This window comes from Equus caballus, chromosome 5, assembly GCF_041296265.1.
Source record: "Equus caballus isolate H_3958 breed thoroughbred chromosome 5, TB-T2T, whole genome shotgun sequence".
Classification (NCBI taxonomy): Eukaryota; Metazoa; Chordata; class Mammalia; order Perissodactyla; family Equidae; genus Equus; species Equus caballus.
Genome location: NC_091688.1, coordinates 61,331,536 through 61,349,864, shown reverse-complemented (window position 1 = coordinate 61,349,864; position 18,329 = coordinate 61,331,536). Strand labels below are relative to the sequence as shown.

The 18,329-nt window shown below is 51.3% G+C and overlaps 2 protein-coding genes across 5 annotated transcripts in view; one reads left to right on the top strand and one right to left on the bottom strand.

The window, feature by feature from the left end:
• Nucleotides 1-4,837: 4,837 nt before the first annotated feature.
• Nucleotides 4,838-18,167, top strand: WNT2B (Wnt family member 2B). Its single transcript, XM_001494990.7, has 5 exons — nt 4,838-5,457; nt 11,179-11,399; nt 12,440-12,717; nt 13,434-13,698; nt 16,879-18,167. The coding sequence occupies exons 1-5, from the start codon at nt 5,270-5,272 to the stop codon at nt 17,106-17,108; spliced, it is 1,182 nt and encodes a 393-aa protein (XP_001495040.3). The 5' UTR covers nt 4,838-5,269; the 3' UTR covers nt 17,109-18,167.
• The window catches only part of ST7L (suppression of tumorigenicity 7 like), a 90,317-nt gene continuing 79,816 nt past the window's right edge, over nt 7,829-18,329 (bottom strand). For 3 of the 4 annotated variants that reach the window (XM_014740056.2, XM_070268510.1, XM_070268516.1), the window contains one exon: nt 7,829-8,197. In XM_014740056.2, the coding sequence (XP_014595542.1) occupies nt 8,165-8,197 (33 nt within the window). In that variant the 3' untranslated portion in view covers nt 7,829-8,164. Of the gene's footprint in view, nt 8,198-14,116; nt 14,780-18,329 lie in introns of those variants that run through there. The other variant, XM_005610317.4, reaches the window with a different exon arrangement.

Here is an 18,329-nt window from a genome sequence, read left to right as displayed (position 1 = left end):
AGAGAGAGAGATTGAGACTGAGAAAGCCAGAAAGTCAGAAAAGACATGGAAAGATAGATGGGGAGAGTGAAAGAAGAGTGAGAGAGAGACAGTATACAGATTCACACAGAGAGAAAGATGAAGAGAGAGAGCAATCCACTGCAAGAGACAAGGAGTGAAAGAGACTGACAGAGAGACAGAGGAGGAAAGGCAGGCAGACAAACACACAGAGAGACAAACACAGAGAGAGAGGAATACACACAAAATGACAGAAATATGAGCCAGAGAGAGACAGACACAGAAAAGAGACATGAGGAGAGCAAGAGGCAGAGTGGGAGGGAGGCAGATAGTGGGCCCTGCAGATTTTAGTCCCTTGGAAGCAAATCTTGCTTCCAGATCATTCTGGGGCCCACAACAGGTTGTGGGGAGAGAAAGAGAGCTCAATGCTTAGCTTATTTGATACAGGCAGATTGGGAGAGGCTCGGGGCAGAGTGGGAACCACCCTCCCTTGGGGTTAGGCTGGTCAGTGACCACCCAGGATCCCAGCAGCACGCCCACTGGCCTCACACAGAACCTGGGCCACCCGCCCAGGATGGCCGTCAGCCCGCCCACCGCCTGGCTCCAGTCTGATTACAACCAAAGTGCTAAAAGGCTCCAGACCCATGCCCCGCCCCCGTGGTCCCGCCTCCTCTCCTCCCTCCCTTTCTCCCTTAGCTCCCTCTTTCCCGTTCTTCTGGTCCCCTTGGGGAGCAGTCTACCCCCCTGTTTGGCCACTGACTGGGAGGAAGGGGGTCCCTGTCTATAGCCCTGCCCCGCCAAGCCCGCTTCCCTGATTTGGGGCTGGATGCTCCTTCCTTCCAAAGCCCTCTTGGCCTGGACTCTTTGAGACACGTTCCATGCCTCACCCGGGAGCTCATAAATACCAAGGAGAGGCCGGTCAGGCTGTGTACAAAGCATAGATCCCCACCATACCCCCCCTTAAGAGCCCCTGGGTTCTTCCCAAACTCCCTTCTCCTCCCTAGACACCTGCATGGGGTGGCTGGAGAGGGAGGGGGGCACAAGGGGCCTGTGTGAACCTGGCCCCACTTCAAATGAGACTTGCCTTGGTTTGCAAAGAAATCTCAGGAAAGGCGTTTCAGGGCCCCTTGTGCAAGCAGCAGGCTCAGGAATTCCTTGACTCCCATCCAAACCTCCCCCCAGCCCCTTCTCGGCCTTTCTCTCTGCTCGTTACCATCCACACCACCTCCCACCCACCGGGAAAGAGAGAAGGTCATCGCCAAAGGGGCCCAGGGAAGGGGGGAGCCTCCTAGGGGGTAGACCCGGGTGCAGTAAGAGCTGTTCACCCACACCCGAGCTCCCCTTAGCTCATCTCCATTCCCATGCAAGGGCCAGTAAAAGTTTTAAATCATTCAGCCACACACAGCTGAGAGCAGAGTGAAAGAAAATGAATCTTAACTCTAAGTGGCCCCAGAGGGGAGCAGAGCATGAGGTGAGATATCAAGGGTGAGAGGGGACCCTTCTCCTCTGGGCATCCACTTTGGGGAAGGCAGGAGGCTGTGGTGCCACCCTGAGGAAGAAGGACGACCTGGCTCTGCTGGCTGGGTAGAAGCTATCCTGCTGGAGGCCCCAGGGAATCTAGAGGCCTTGGGGGGAGAGGGGGTCTGGGATTCTTTCTTAGGTCTCTGCAGACGCTGCTCACTACATCTGCAGCGTGCAGCCTTGAACAGCAGAGCCTACCTCTCAGTCAGCTTTATTGTATTTGCATGAAAACTCCCTGGGAGTAAGACCCTTTCACTCCTTCTATGTCATTTAGGTTGCTCTGGCGAGTGCTGGGCACACAGCAGGTGCTCAATAAGTGCCGAGTTGACTCCATGCAGGGCCCTCCAGACCAGAACTTGGCTCCCAAATCAGTGATTCCTCCCCTGGCTCACAGTACGTGGAGTGGGGGGTAGGGCATGGGAAGAAGGAGCAGGTCAGGGCTAGCCTGAGTCTCTGGCCTTGACCCTGTGCCTGGAAGCCCCACAACAGGCCCTTGCGTGAGGAGCTGAGCTCTCCAGTAGCGTCTCGGACCTTGAGACTGCAAGTTTATTTTGAGATTTGAAGCTCCAAAGTGGCAGATCCCAGAAAGCCTCTTCTCTGGCTCCGTATTTGTCCTCTAGTTAAGTGGCTGAGTGCAGCTCTTGCAGTCAGCTGGCTCCTGCAGCCTGGGGTTCCTCCTGGGGAGCTAGGGGCTCAGAAGACAGAGGAAGAAGAGGAAGGAGCAAAGCCCCATCCTGGGTTGTCCACTCTAGGCCAGAGGTAGCCTCTAGGCATTGGGGAGAAGTCTTGTCCCCTTATCCGCTTCCCTCCCTCTTGGAGCTGCTGATGTTTCTGGGGGCCCCCTCAGCTCAGCAACATGCTTTCATAGTTGAACATCTATGTTGTGCCAAGACACGGTCCCACTTGACTATGAAGACAGCTGAAGCCAAAGAAGGGGCCTCATAAGTGAGTTTGGGGCCCATGTGGGCGAGTCCACCCAAGGTTAGGGCTGATGTGATCATCTTCAGCTCCCCACCCCACAACCTCAAGCCCATATGTAGAAATAAACACAGGGCCAGAGTCACACCCAGGCCTAAGCACACGGGGGAGTCTGGGAGAGACTGCCAGAGCTTGCAGACCGCTGCCCAGCATCAGGGTGGAGCTGGGCTGGGAGGAGGTAGAAGAGTGGTCCAAGGAAAGGGGCCTTGCCAGGAATGAGCCTGGGCCCACTCCTCTCTCACCTGCCCCTCTCAGGGAAGCTCAGCATGGAGTCCGCTGCTTTTTAAGAAAATAGAAAGGAAGACTGGAGCCTCCTGGATTGAAAGAAGGGAAGGGGAAGGATCAGCTTGTTGGCAGAGAGGGATATGGCCAGTGTGCTGGCCCTGCTTGATCTCTGTATTCAGCCCTCTCCCACTCCCATCCAACTCCAGTCCATCCCCCACTTTCCACCTCCCCCGAAGGGTGAGCACCTTCTCCCCTGCATGACCAGGACCATCCCCTTTACCTATTTGAACTCCTCTCCTCCTCCCTAGCTCACTGCTCCAGCTCGCTGGCCCCCTTGTTGGCTTCTGCACACCAGCCCACTCCCACCTTAGGGTCTCTGTCCTGGGTGTTCCCTCTGCTTGGGATGCTTTTCACCAAGAATCTGCCTGGCTTGTTTCCTTGCCTCCTTCAAGTCTTTACTTGAATGTCACCTTAATGAGGCCAACCCTGATCATTCTAGTTACAACTCTATTTTTTCCCACTGTACATATCACTTTCTAACTTATTACATGTTTTACTTATGATGTTTACTGTTTATTGTTTGTCTTCTCCCAATAGAAGATAAACTCCATGAGGGCAGAAATTGTTTTGTTTTGCTTTGTTCACTGATGTGTCTTCAGTGGCTAGCACAGTCTGGCACATGGTAGGGAATAAATAGATATTCATCGAATGAATGAATGCATTCTGCCCTGTGCCACAGAAAGTGAGATAAAGAGGTGGGAGGTGGGGAGAGGGTATAAAGGTCCCTCTGAGCCCTTCTCCTCCACCTCTGCCTCTGGGACTTCTGCAGCCTCTCAGCAGCCAGCTGTGCCCTGTCCGATCACACTCGGGCGTCTCTAACACCACCCCCACCTCTCTCCACCTTCTCGGCCCCCAAACAAGAACTGGCAATGAGTTAGGGGTTGAGGGGGGTGGGCAGTTTCCAGCGCGTTTACACCAGGGCTTTATAGTTTAGATAAATCACAAGGAGAGGCACGAAAGACACCTGAGAACGAGGGGCTAGACGGGAGAAACTGAGGCTGGAGAAGGGGTTGGGGCTAGACCCCAGACGAACTCTCGAAAGTAGAAGAACCAGGGTTTGAAAACGAGTTTTTACGGCTCAGTACAAGGCCACTCTGCCCCAAGAGGCTCTACCTGCCAACCTGGGAGGTGTCGGGGGAAAGGAGGGGAGTCACTTTCAGCAGTCAGCACCTCCCTACCCCTTTGCGATTTACTTCTCCCCCAGGCGGTGGGTGGGGGTGGGGTGGATGGGGGAGGAGGTGAGGGAACTGTGGGGAGCAGGAAGGGTGGAAAGGCGAAGGAGAGAAATGGCTCTGGGGCTTCCATTCTCTCAGCAGGACCCCCACCCTGGCCTCTGGTTCGGGAAAGCCGCCCAGCTGTTTCTGATTCTCTCATACTCGCAGCCCCGCCCGAGGGGGTGGAGGACCGAGGCACCAGGGAAGCCAGGAGAGACTAAGTTCTGCCGAGCCCGGGCGGTAAAGGGCGGGGAGTCCGCCTCCGGTCCGCAGGTGTGCCCCTCCGCTTCGGCCATCGATTGCGGATTGGATGCTTGCAGGAGGAAAGCATCGGGGCCGGGAAGGTCGGCCGGAGCCAGGTCTAAACGTTGGGGTGGGGGTGCAATGGGCAGTGGGTCGGAGGAACCAAGGGCAACGGGCCCTTGATGAGAGAAGCCCCTGCCTGAAGCCGGCTGCCCATGGCGCCCCCGTGGGCAGCGCTGAAAAGGAAGTTAAGATTCTCCCGCAACTTCCCCTAGCAGAGATTCTACCCCTTTCACAGAAGCGCAAGAAAGGAGAGAGGACCTGAGGAAATGAGTGCGTCCTCTGCGGATTTGCTCCAGTGTCACTGTAGGTGAGGACAGGGGGAAGCGTCTGCAGCCCCCCCGCCCTGCACGCTCCTGGCCATCACCACGGAAGTTGGGTTTTGAATGAAGGGCGCTAGGACCCGGTGGCGCGGCGTCGGCAGGGACTGGGCGCTCGGGGCGCTGAAGGGCGCCGCGGCGCCCCGTCGCGAAGCGCTCGAGCAGGTGGGGGCGCAGCGCGGGGCTGCGCCGGAGCGCAGAGGGGCGGAGGCGGCCGCCACACCTAGGGCGCCCCGGAGCGCCCGGGGCTGGCGCGGGCGGAGCCGCCCGGAGGGCCGCGCGTGTCCCCGGCCTCGGCCCCGCCCCGCGCCGTCCAATGAGAGCCCGCGGCCAGAGGGGCTGTCCGCACACTCTGCCCGCAGCCCCACTCCGCGCCGCCGACCCCCTGACACCGCACCCCGCACCCGGGCAGCGCGCCCCAGACCCCGAGCTCCGCGCGCCATCGTCGGCTTCCGGACGCCGCTCCCTGCGCCCCTCTCCGGGACCCTGCGCCCCGGCTCCTGGACTCCAGGTGCCCCTAGTTCCCCAGGCGCCGGCGAGCCCTATGGCCCCCCAAGGGGGTGAAGTAGGAGCAGCCTGAGTACCCGCAGCCGGTGCCCCGTCCACGCCCCCACCCCCCCGGGGCCGCGCGGCGGGAGTCTTCGGGGAGCTATGCTGAGGCCGAGTGGTGCGGAGGAAGCCGCGCAGCTCCCCCCTCGGCGCGTCCGCGCCCCTGTCCCCGCGCCGGCGCCCAGACCCGCGGCCCCCGACGGTTCGCCGGCTTCGCCCCGCCTGAGTCTTGCCTGTCTTCTGCTGTTGCTGCTGCTGACTCTGCCGGCCCGCGTAGACACATCCTGGTGGTGAGTGCGGTTCTCAGCGTTGGGAGGGTGAGGCGCTGGGTCAGAGAGGCCAGAAGCGCCCGGCACCGGCTGCTCAGCCGGTTGTCGCTTCGACGGAGTTAGGCGATCCGGGCAGGACTGTCACTGAAGATACAGAGTGGCGGGGGTAGGGGAGAGGCGGGTATGGGGCGCAGCGCCTTCCCCGCCCGGTGAGGTGGGCGCTGGGTATTTGGAGCAAGGACACCCGGTGGTCGAAGATTCCCAGACCCTCATATGCTGTGCTCAATCCTCTTAGGGCAAAAGCTACCTTCTGAGTTTCTCTCAGGGTGGAGTTAGGGAACCAGTCACCCATATGGGGCCTTCGGTGGCCGTCCCTTAGGACCCCCTGATCGCCTAAGATGTGGAGAAAGGGGCCGCTGGCACGGGCAGCTGAGGCTCCTGCGAGTCTACCCTACCCGGTAACGAAGTAAGCCTTTGGTGAGGCAGCAGCACCCAGCTCGAGGTTTAGAACTGGAACCCAGGCAGAAACTACCCCATTAACTCCCACAATTAAAACAAACAAAACACTTGGGTTTGCATGATTTAGGCATTTGTCTTCAGCCTCTGCTTTGAAGATGTTACTTCGAACCTTGCTATCTCCCTCCCCTCTTCCTTTTCTTCCCCAGATGACCCCATCTCCAAGAACTAGAGGCTTCTGGAGTCCCAAAGTCTTAGGAGACCCTCTCCTCAGATTTCTTGCAGGCCTTAGACTCCAGACGCTTCATAAGAGGGCAGATGATGCAAAAGGCATTAAAAATCCACTGGGTATCTTCTTTTCTGAATTCTCCCTTCCTTCAAGCCCTGGATGGCACTCATCTTTTTCTCTCGGGAGAAAGAGCTGCTTTCCCCCACCCCCACCGTCTCGGGGGCAGAGCACCCAGAGAGTTGGACTGAGAAAAGACTCAGTCTTCTCATCTTTCTTTCACCCCTCAATCAAACTGGCCTCTTGGACTGGGCTATTGCCCCTCTCTGTTCAAGCAGTGCCCCCCTTCCTTTCCTTACTCTGCCCCTCCCCCTCTCTATCCCCCACCAAATGTGCTCTCTTCTCCCCTCGCACCCTGTGGCTTTTCTTCTCTTCACTTGGAATCTTGGCTGGAAGGGTGAGGGGTAGCCGGCTGAGGGGCCAGCAAGCTTGGGCTGCAGATTCCTATCATTTCAAGATGCGTTTCTCTCCATATCCCCCCCCCCCCCCCATTTTTCCTGTTTCAGAAAAATCTCTCTTTTGGATCTTTTTTATCTCTGCAGTGTTGGGGAAGGCAAAGAGGGGGGTTCTGGATGGGGAAGCAGGGAGGCCCATATCTTACATCTGGCTTGAAACATTCCTTTAGAAAGGGAAAGGGAAGAAGGGGGACAAGGAGCAAAGCCTTTCAAAGTTCAGAGTGAGATCAAAGCCACCCTTTACCTACAAGGGCTCAGTTTGGCTAGGGACTTGTATCTTCAGTGGCCCTGTAGAGAGAAGATGAAGTGACCACTGCACATTCTTATCCATCCCTGATGGCAGTTTGCTTTTAGGGGCTCTTGATTGCTTCTTACCAGTTCAGGAGGCAGTCTTGGGGACCACTTGGTGTTTAGGTGAGGAAGTGTCACTCTGGTAATTTCAGCATCCTGGTAGACCCAACTGGGGTTCTTCCTAGTCTCCATTTTGTCCCCTTGATTGCTCTTTCTCCCTTTTCCTTTCTCCCTCTACTACTCTCGCCCCACGTGGTTCATATTAAAGATTTTGGAAAAACTCCTGAGTGGAAGATCTAGTGAGGGAGGCAGGCGGGTGATACAGAGGGATTCAGCAGTCCCTGTGAAATGGAGGAAGGCAGCAAAAGGACCAGGATGGGGAGTGAATGCAGAGGTGATCTCAGTCTCCTTGCCTCACACCTGTCATAGCTGCAGCCCCTAGATGCCTGCCTCAGTGGTCATCACTTCTGGGATAAAGTGGAAAGCTGCTTTCTAAATGCAGGTCAGGCTCCCAAGGTGATTCTCTCTCTTTCCCTTAGGAAAAAACCCACCAAGATTGATATTCTGTACAACCCCTGGAAGAGATGCCTGTTGACTGTGTGTGTGTCTTTGTCCCACTCCGGAGCAGAAGGTCATCACTGTCACCAGCTAACAGTCTCATCTTCCTCACAGCCCTTCCCCTTACTGACAACCATGCCTTCCCTCTCCCTATCTTTAACTGGAAGGAAATGGATCCTTTCTTTGTAATCTATAATCAAGAGAACAACAAATAGGGGGCTCCTTGCATGTGCTTCCCTTTCCGTTTTGCATTCTGCAGGGGATTGGATGTAGGGAATCACAAAAGCAGGACTGTATGCATGGATTCACAAAGGGAGAGTGACAGAGTGGTAACATAACATTAGCATTATTGTTCCTAACCACAGCTGCCATTTAATGAGCCCTTACTAAGTTCCAGACGCTGTGGCTAGGCACCTTACGAGCATCATCTTCTTCAATCCCCAATAATCTAGTGAGTTGGATACTATTATTATCCCCATTTTACACATGAAGAAAGTGAGGGATAGGAGGGGAGTGGTAAGAAACTCAAGTTCACACCAATTTTGGAGCCAGATTGGTCTACTCCTGGCACTGTGTGGCTCTCTCGCCCTTGGAATGAAAATGAGCTTGGACTTTGGTGTCAGATGTCCTTGGTTCACCAGGTTGTCCTCCACCTAGTTCTGATCGACAGAGCTGGACGTTATCACTTAATCTCCTGGAACTTCAGTTTCTTCACCTGTAAAATGGAGATCTCTCACTTTCTCATAGGATTTTTGTGTAGAAAAATGTTTTGTGAACTGTAAAGTACCATATAAATGATGATGTATTGAGAGATGAAGGGAGGGTAATAGTTTTATCCTTGAGTTCAAAGCCCTTGATGGGCTGGGCTGAATCATGTACTAGGGGCTGTAAAAGAAAGGGGGGAAATAAAAAAAGGATCCCTGGCCTCATTAAAAAAAACAAACAAACATAAAACATCTACAAATAGGCTGGCAATATCAACAGAAATAAAGCTATAACTAAAATGAAGTTTATGGCTGGCTAGGGGGAGAAGGAAATTGGGGGTAGATCAGAGTGGTTAGGTGTTTATTCAACAAAAAGTTATTAAGTACCTACTATGTGCCAGACACTGTTCTAGGTACTGGGGATATTAAAGTGAAGAAAGCAGACAAAAAACCCATGCCTTCATGGAGCAGTGTGTCTGAATCACCTGGGGATGCTGGTAAAATGTAGATTCTGATTCAGTAGGCCTGGGAGGGGCTCTGAGGCTCTGCATTTCTAACAGGTCCCAAGGCACTGCCAATACTGCTGTTCTGGGGACCACACTTTGAATAGTAAGGGGCTAGAGTAGGGTATGAGTCACTTTGTCAAAGGAAGGGATATGAAACAGGCACAAGCAGGTGAAGAGAGCATTCTGGGGCAGGAAGCTGGGAAGGAAGTGAAAACTTCTGGAGGGGAAAACAGATCTAGAGAGCCAGGAGCATCTCATCCCTTCTACCAGCCCATGAGCTGGAGATGCTTTAAATATATTTGTGCCCCTCACAGCTGAGCTCCAGGCTTGGCACATGGCAGGCATTTTGCAGGCATGTGTTGAGTTGAGAGGGGGATGGGCTGGGCTCAGGCTCAGTTTTTTTGGAGGCCCCTAAACTGACTACAAGGGGCTGACCACTGATCAGCAGGCAAGCACCCTGCTCTGCAGAATCTTGACGCAGCTGTTTAGCGGGATAAGAGTGGTAGTAGAGAAACTTAATTATCATCCCATCTTAGAGACTGAACAGATGTTCCCACGCTCAGTGAGGATGTAATAAGAAGGACCAATGTGGGCCGCAGCAGAATGGATTTAAGTCAGACCACAGGAAGAACTTTTTGCCAGAGTTTGGCCTGCTCCACTCTAGACTGTCTCATGAGGGCTGGATTACTGGTCTCCCATTCCCATCCAACCCCCCTCTTCCCAAGCCCCAGTTAAAAAAACAAATACCCATTGCCTAAAGCAGTACTCGGGGCTGAACTGGGGAAGCAGAACGGTGGTGAGACAGGGACAAGCTCCAACTCCAACGGTCTTGATTCCCCAAACAAAGCACCACGGCAGTGGGTGTAACTCCAGGCTGTGCGTCAGGCAGCCCTTTCCGGCCTGGCCCAGCCCAGGGTGTTTATTTTGTTTGTTCCTGGAAGCTGTTGCTCTGATGGACAGTGCTGGGGACGCTGATTCCATGGGATTTGTTAGTGGCAGGCCAGCCCTCTCACCCCTCCCCTGGGACAGATGGGCCCCATCAGCCCTGCTGAGTTCCAGAAGACGCAAGCATCAGCCCTCCTTGTGTTTATTTGAGTTGGTGTCACCAGTGGTGATCTAGTCTGTGGGTGAGGGCCGAGTGTACAAATGCTGGGGGTATGGGGGGAGGGGTGGGGGGGCGTAGAGTCTGGGGCAGTCCAGCTTTTCCACTCTCTCCACTGGCCACCCTCCCTTCTCCTCACCCACTTCTAGACCTATTTTGGGGCCTTTCCAAAACCACAGGCTCATTCACAGCACAAATCAAATCTTTTCTGTCTGTAGCAGCAACTGCCCTCCTTGGCCCCCACCTGTTCAGAAAAAGGGAGAGAAGGTATCCTTTTGATGTATTAGGACAGGAGAATAGAGAATTCCTAGCAAATCAAGGAAGGTACTGGGTGTTGGAGAGAGAGAAAGGGAGTGAGAATTAGGGGAAGGAGTCAGATCTCATTTGGGGGCCTTGTGGGGAGAAAAGGTGGTGATGCACGCCTGTTTTCACTTTGAAATGTTCTTCCTGAGCTTGTGGTGGAGTCCAGGGCTAAGAGTGTTTGAATGAAGAGAAAATATTGTCTTGAGAAATTTGAGAATGACTCTAACAACCCACCTATCTTTTAGTAGGCCACTTCAATTGATCTTCTTATATTTGCTCGTATTGGGCAGCTTGGGAAGTGGAATATAGGGAGTGTCACCTGGTTGCTTTATCTTGGCCTTTGGCTACCTACTGCAAATAGCTTTCTGCCCATGCAGGTCCATAAAGGACATCATGCCCCATAGGTTGGGGAGGATGATTTTGAAAGACTCATTAGTTAAGAAAGCCTCCAGGGCCTGGAAATAAAGGGTATGGGGAGGAGAGTTTGGGGTGGGGTCTTCCTCCCCAGACCTCAGAACTGGGATTGAGGATTTTTAGCTACATGGGTCCAACTAGAGCTGTAAACATTACTCAAAATTGCCCACTATGTCTCTTCCCACTGGCCCCTCCCTGTCTCTATCCTTCTTCCCCCAAACCATGTCTTCATGGACCAGCCATGCAGGACATGCCTTTTATATGCGGTGTAAGAGTGTTGTCTCAGACTCTCATTTTGCTAGTTTATTTTTGTGTGAGGCTCTTAATGTTTATTAAATAAACAGGCAATGGGTTTGTGTGACAAGCCCACAGCTTCTGTGTACGTGACACATGCCTGGCCTGCGTTCTGGGAGTGTGTGTCACTTTGGCATTTGGCTGAGGAACTGGTGATGGTGGGAGACCATTCAATTACTCTCTCTGCAACTGCATAACTATTTCTCCAGAGCTTGTGGGGAACAGTTCTACCCATTGGCCTCAGGGAATGTGGGTTGGGGGAAAGAGAAGGAACCTCTCCAAGGTCTGAACGCCAAACCTTACCCCTCCTTATTCCCCTCCTGATGCAGAAAAGGGGACAGGAAGCTCTGACAGAGACATCTCCACCTTGCAGGTACATCGGGGCACTGGGGGCCCGAGTGATCTGTGACAATATCCCTGGTCTGGTGAGCCGGCAGCGGCAGCTGTGCCAGCGTTACCCAGACATCATGCGCTCAGTGGGCGAGGGGGCCCGAGAATGGATCCGAGAGTGTCAACACCAGTTCCGCCACCACCGCTGGAACTGCACCACGCTGGACCGGGACCACACTGTCTTTGGCCGTGTCATGCTCAGAAGTAGGGGCGTCTTCCACCCTGCCCCAGCTCCTTCCCTTTCTATGCTTGGGGTGGTGAGTGGTAGGGTAGGCATGATCCCCTCTCCCTTCTCTACACACTACTTCATAATCAGAGAAACAGTTATGAGCAGAGCCCAGGGTACAGTTGGGAGCAGATCCTCAGTACTTTAGATATATAGGCAGGGGCCCCTCTAATCCTGGTGTTCTGGGATGATAGGACAGAGGAACAGAATTTCCTAGTACCTCCATCTTTCTTCCTCTTTCCCTTCCCTCCCCAACCCCCAGCCTGCAAGTTTCCATGCACTGTAAGTCTGAGAAATAGGAATGGCTGCTCTGTTCTTACCAACACCATCACTACCCTCACCCTCACACTCCCAACACTCCAGTAATGGGAGCAAGGGATAAACAGAAAGGTGATATGTAAATATTTGGAGAGTCAGCAGCTTGGCTCCAGCTCAGCAAAAAATCTAAGTAGAGCTAGATAGTAAACTAGGAGAAAGAGAATGAGATGGGAATCTGGAGGTGTCAGGGGAACAGGAGTGATGATTCATCAATCCCTGAGAGCAGAGAGGGAAGGAAGTGGGCAGGAGAAAGTAGCATGTCTCTTCAAACAGGCTGACCCCTGGGCTGGGGTCTCCACTGTAGGGGAACTGTCCAACAGAGTGGGCCTGAAAAGGCCTGGAATTTGGACTAAGGCAGGCTTAGCTGAGTCAGGGTTGGTGCTCAGTGGGAGGGGATGATTCACTGTGAAACTTTTCAATGGATGGACCCAGGGAGTTTGGAAGGAAGCAAGAGTACAGGTCAGCTCAAGAGGTCAGATGTACAAAGAAGTGGATAGAGAGTAGTGAGGGCTGAGGGGAAAGGTCAGATACTCTGGGGAATGCTCTTGGAAGAGAAGGGCATCTTCAAGAAAGAGGGAGCAGGGGTTGCTCTGGGAGAGAAGAGGAGAAGAGAGGAGGTTACAAGTCAGAGGTTGTGTGGGCTGAAGAAGGGAACAGACATGGGCCTTCCTGAAACACCCTTCCTCCTTTCTCTCTCTAGGTAGCCGGGAGGCAGCATTTGTATATGCCATCTCGTCAGCAGGGGTGGTCCACGCTATCACTCGAGCCTGTAGCCAGGGTGAACTAAGTGTGTGCAGCTGTGACCCCTACACCCGTGGCCGACACCACGACCAACGTGGGGACTTTGACTGGGGTGGCTGTAGTGACAACATCCACTATGGTGTTCGCTTTGCCAAGGCCTTCGTGGATGCCAAGGAGAAGAGGCTTAAGGATGCTCGGGCCCTCATGAACTTGCATAACAACCGCTGTGGTCGCACGGTTAGTACTCACATCTGTGTGTGTACATTCATATTTGCTGGGGGTGACCAGTATGTGTGATCATGAACCAAATGTGAAGGTGGAAGTGCTGAAGCCTTGTGGATCGCTTCCAAAAGTCCAAACCTCCTGGACAGGAGCAGTAAATGCAAGGGAGCTTGGGAATGCTTAGGTTCAGCCAGGTGCATAAAGAGTCTTCACATAGGTGGAAAGTAGGGAAAGGTGGAGAAAAGAGGGGAAATAACTTTTTAAGAAGGAAAAGAACCCCCTCCATCAAGACCGAGGAGCATAAGAATTTGTTCTAGTCAGTTCACTGGTATTTGAGCACCTCCTATGTGCCTAGTCTGTGCTTGAAAATGACGTGCTACAAAAGTAGAAGACATGGTACCTTAAACACTAAAACACACGAAAACTAGAGGATGTGCCAGCACGCTGTAGTCATGAACAGAATCCTGTGGCTCTAAAGTTCATGTGGGCTCCCATTGAAAAGGAAAGCCCTGTTGGTCCAGGAGGGTTTCCTGGAAGAAGAGGTTCTTGAATTTGATCAAGAAGAATGGGTGGGATCTGACTGAGGAGAGAACAACCAGTGGCTCCACTAGTCAGCCAGGGCCTAGTGCCTGGTCCAGCAGACTTCAGAGCACTCATGTTTTTAGTCCTAGGAAGGACTAAAAAGTGCCCTGACTGGCTGCCTTTCCCTTACCTGCCTCCCTATCTCTCAGGCTGTGCGGCGGTTTCTGAAGCTGGAGTGTAAGTGCCATGGCGTGAGTGGCTCCTGTACTCTGCGCACCTGCTGGCGTGCACTCTCAGACTTCCGCCGCACAGGTGATTACCTACGGCGGCGTTATGATGGGGCTGTGCAGGTGACAGCCACGCAGGATGGTGCCAACTTCACAGCAGCCCGCCAAGGCTATCGCCGTGCCACCAGGACTGACCTTGTCTACTTTGACAACTCCCCAGACTACTGTGTCTTGGACAAGGCTGCAGGTGAGTAAGGAAAGCAGGAAAGGTAGGGATATGGAGCCCCAGTTCTTAGTGCAGGCACCCCTGGTTAATCATGGTCTGTTCAGCCTCAGGATTTAGGGGAGGGGATGCCGTGGGAGGAGTTAGTCTCCTCCCGACATGAAAACCTTGTAATGAGATTGTTGATTTATGCCTCAATCCGCCAGGCCCAATACTGCACAAGCAGAGAGGAGAGGTCATCTATTCACTCCTGTATATCCCTAGCATCTGGGATCTGAGTAGGTACAACTCAGTGAATGTCTAAATGAATCACCCATCTTCAGTACCACACAATGTGTGGGCTACACAGAAGCATAAGATGCAGCCCCAAGTCTTTGGCACTTTACAATCTAAGAAAATGAGATGTAACAAGTAGACAATGCAACTGTAAAAGAGAGATGACTGGAGAAATCAAGGACAGTTTATTTGAAAATGTGGAATTTAAGCTGTTTCTTGAAGTGTGGGGATTATCTGGATAACTAGAGAGAAGAACAGGCAGATATTCTCTACACACAAACAGAGTGTTGATGGGAAAGCACATGATCTGTTCCAGGAACAGAGAACAGATTAATCTGACTGAGCGAAGGTTTTGAGTAAGGGAGATTAAAGGTAGAAAGGTTGGGAACAGACCATGAATGACTGAAAGGCTTTATCCAGCTGCTGCCATTGAAGATTCTAAAGTGGAGTTGGGGAAGCAAGGAAAGAGGAGATCCCTACCAAAGGCTAACCATTGGCAGAAAGCAGCAAATCGTTGTTTCTCGGTCTGTTCCAGATATTTGTGGTGGAATTCTTGGGGATGCTGGCAGGTCATATGGTATTCTCCCAAAAGAGTGGAAGTTACCAGCTTGGCTCATATTTCAGGTTTAGACAGGTTAAACTAGGAACAACGTGCAATGCAACAGAACTGCTCCTCTCCTGGTGACTGTTGTGGACTCCCAGGCTCTTCTCTGCAGACTCAGCAGTCAGGACTTGGTGAGGTGGAGCCAAAAAACCTCAGTTGTCTTCGGTACTGTTTGTTTTCATCCATCACTGTCATTCCTGGAGAGTCAGGTGGCTCAGAGCAAAACTGGGCACAGAAACAGGGTGGAGTTCCACTCAAGTAACAGAGAAAGTAGTTTGTGTACTTTGAAGGGTGCTAGGATAAAAAAGGTTAAGAGAGCCCTTCTGATCCTCCTAGTGATTTCCTGCCACTAGGTATGTTTTTTTCCCATGTGGTATAATTCAGAGGGCTACTCTCCAAATGCTTGGAAATAATTCCATTACATCCAAGATGTAAGCCTATGCTACCATACCTATGCACCTTTGGGGAAGGATCTTTGGAGTTAGGAGGGAGGATGAGTCACCTGTGTGTTGGTTTTTCTCAGAGGCATAAAATTAGGTCTCATAAAACCCAAAGTGGTATAAGTCGTCCCAGAAGGGAGTATGGAGCCAGGAATTTTCTCCAAAGCAGTACTGTCCAGTTGAACTTTGTGATGATAGAAATGTTCTACATCTGTGCTCTCCAGTACGGTAGCCACTTAGCCACATGGGATTACTGAGTATTTGAAATATACCTAGTGTGACCAAGGAACTAAGTTTTAAATTTTATTTAATTTTAATTAATTAAAGTCTAAATGACCACATGTGGCTAGTGGCTACCACATTGGACAGCTCAACTCCAGAGTGTGGAAGAGGCTTTTGGTGCACAAGAGAAGGACTTAAGACCCAGCATTTGGAGTTAGGAGAAGAACACATATAGAAGACCTAGTCAGCCCATACTCTTAGAGCAGTGGTCTCCTAATATTTTGCATTATATATTCCTATCATTAAAAAAAAATTGAGGGGCTGGCCCGGTGGTGTAGAGGTTAAGTTCATGCGTTCCACTTTGGCAGAACCCAGGGTTTGCAGTTTCAGATCCTAGGCGCAGACCTAGCACCGCTCATCAAACCACGCTGCAGCAGCATCCCAAATAAAACAGAGGAAGATTGGCACAGATGTTAGCTCAGAGCCAATCTTCCTCACACACACACACACACACAAAAACATTGAGCATGTACCTCCAATATATGTATATTTACTTATAAATTATATCTATGTTCCATTGTACTAATATGTACATTATACAACATACACACAAGATAGATATTTTAAATTGATGAGATATAAAAATATAGAAGTTCTAGCATTTTCTTCCCATGCCCCAGTGGAATATGAAGACTGCTGCTATAGAAATCAGTTAACCTATTCCCCTTCTTCAACCCCCAGGCTAGTCACTTTCCCATCTCTGGGAAAGGGTTGGAGTAGATACTCTCTTAGGATCCATCCCATCCAAAATGCTATGATTTTATGATCTGTTGGCAGAATCTCTTTTGCTAAAATCAGTCAGAATGAGGTCCTGAGCATTCTCTATGCAAGGGGAAAACATCATCCTCACCTCTCAGAGTCCCCACTGTAAAGGGTAAGGCATGGGGTATTTTTTAGGAATTCCCCAAGGGTATGCCTCCAGCCAGTCACGCTAATCAGTTGACCTCAGTTGAACAGAGATTACAGATATAACAATTCACTGAGCTAGATGCTATTATTATGCCTATTTTCATATGAGAAAACTAAAGCCCAGAGAGATTAACTAATTTGCTAAATCACACAGCTAAGAAGTGGCAAAACTGGGATTTAAACCTAGACAATCTGATGTCAGTCCATGCTTTTCATGGCCATGCTATACTACTACCCTGCACAGTACCACTTAATGAAATACAAACTAAGGACCAAAATACTAACAAATGGTAGCAGGATTAGAGTTGTGGCAAGACTTCTTAGAAAAGAGAAATTATAGGCTGTTTTTTTCCTTCAACTTTTTATTCTGGAAAATTTCAAACATAAATAGAGAGCCCTCACCCAGCTTTAACAATTATGAATATTTTAAGGCTAGGTTTTGAAGGGGATATGGAGATGTCTATCGGCAGGGCAGGCACTGCAGATGAAGTCCATGGTCTTTGGGGTGCTTTGAGGGTGGGGGAAAAAACAAGTCTGGTGCAGAGGACAGGGAGGAGATGATCATTTTGGCTAGTGGGTATATTTTCAGGAAAAGGGATTCTTTATGGTTTCCTTATGAGGATGTGGGTAAGGGAACCCAGAGCAGCTGAAGTAAGAGGTAACTTGGTTCTCACTCTCTCTTCCCCAACCCAGGTTCCCTAGGCACTGCAGGCCGTGTCTGCAGCAAGACATCCAAAGGGACAGATGGTTGTGAAATCATGTGTTGCGGCCGAGGGTACGACACAACTCGAGTTACCCGAGTCACCCAGTGTGAGTGCAAATTCCACTGGTGCTGTGCTGTGCGGTGCAAGGAGTGCAGAAACACTGTGGACGTCCATACTTGCAAGGCCCCCAAGAAGGCAGAGTGGCTGGACCAGACCTGAACATATAGATACCTCACTCATCCCTCCACTTCAAATCTCCTGACTCAAAAAAGCACAAGATCTTTGCATGCACACCTTCCTCCACCCTCAACCCTGGGCTGCTACAGCTTCTATTTAAGGACTTGGAGAGTGATCCAGAGGGACTCTCCTGTCCTGGCTGGTTCCTTAGCCCTGGGAAGGAGTTGACAGGGGATGTAAGAAACTGAGCAGCTCCCTGACTCCCCCCTCTGGAGGTTGGAAGGGAGAGTGAAAGAGGTAGGGGTCTTCAGAGTGATATGAGTTGCACTAAAGCACATGGTCAAGGCTCATTTTTCCTTTCCCTTGCACTGGCTTCCTGAGACTTGTGTGTGCAAGAGGAAGGGTACTTGGAGAGAGCTTCTTTCTGTTCCTGCTTGGTTGAGGGTAGATGGGACAGAGATGAAACCACATATCTCTTCCCTGGGTCAGTTTGAGCAGACTGCCTGGTACCCCAAAAGAAACTCTCAGGCTACGACATTCTTGCATTATCCAGAGCCTGGGATTGCTAGACCAGGGTTAGCTATAGTGGACAAAGTTCCATTCACATGTTCATATGTTTATAAACTGCTGTGTTTTGTAGGAGAAAAAATTATATAACTATATAAACATACATTCTCTTCCAGTCTCTCTCTCCTTTTCAATCTATATCAGACAGCACTGCCTTTTTTGTTCACTTGCTGCCTGTTCAAACTGAGTGGCATAGGCAGTGGTTCCCACGCCTAACAGATCATTAGAATATCCTGGTACACTCCTGAGAGAAAGTAATTTAGTAAGTCTGCCTAGGCCTTGGGATTCTATTTTTTTTTAATTTTCCACACATTCTGTTGGTCAGCCAGGTCTGGGAAACACTGAGGAAAAACTGTGCGACTCATGGAGGGTGGGAGAGGGTAGCAGGCCTGATCTCAAGGGCCCACATGAGGCCTCAGTGTATACCAGGCAGTTAGGGCTCTCTGGCTTTAGCAGTTTTTAGGAGCCTTTGAAGCCAGGAGCGGGAGCCAGGGGCTACAAAGGGAAGGAGAGCTGGGGCTTGGGGCCAAAGTGGTAAACAGTTTAGAATGCAGTCTTTCCTCATTTATTCAACACATCTTTATTTAGTGACTCTCTATGTTCAGGTGGTTATTATTGTTCACTCACATTTGGCTCAAATAGGGGAGTTCCTTCGATGCTACTCGCCACTGTCTAACTGAGCTTGCAGCAGTGGAG

Excerpts from the sequence above, each read along its gene's own strand:
- WNT2B (XM_001494990.7), top strand. The coding sequence starts at position 5,270 with ATGCTGAGGCCGAGTGGTGCGGAGGAAGCCGCGCAGCTCCCCCCTCGG. Across the intron at positions 12,718-13,433 it reads ACAACCGCTGTGGTCGCACG|GCTGTGCGGCGGTTTCTGAA; the intron begins GTTAGTACTCAC and ends CCTATCTCTCAG. Across the intron at positions 13,699-16,878 it reads TGTCTTGGACAAGGCTGCAG|GTTCCCTAGGCACTGCAGGC; the intron begins GTGAGTAAGGAA and ends TCCCCAACCCAG.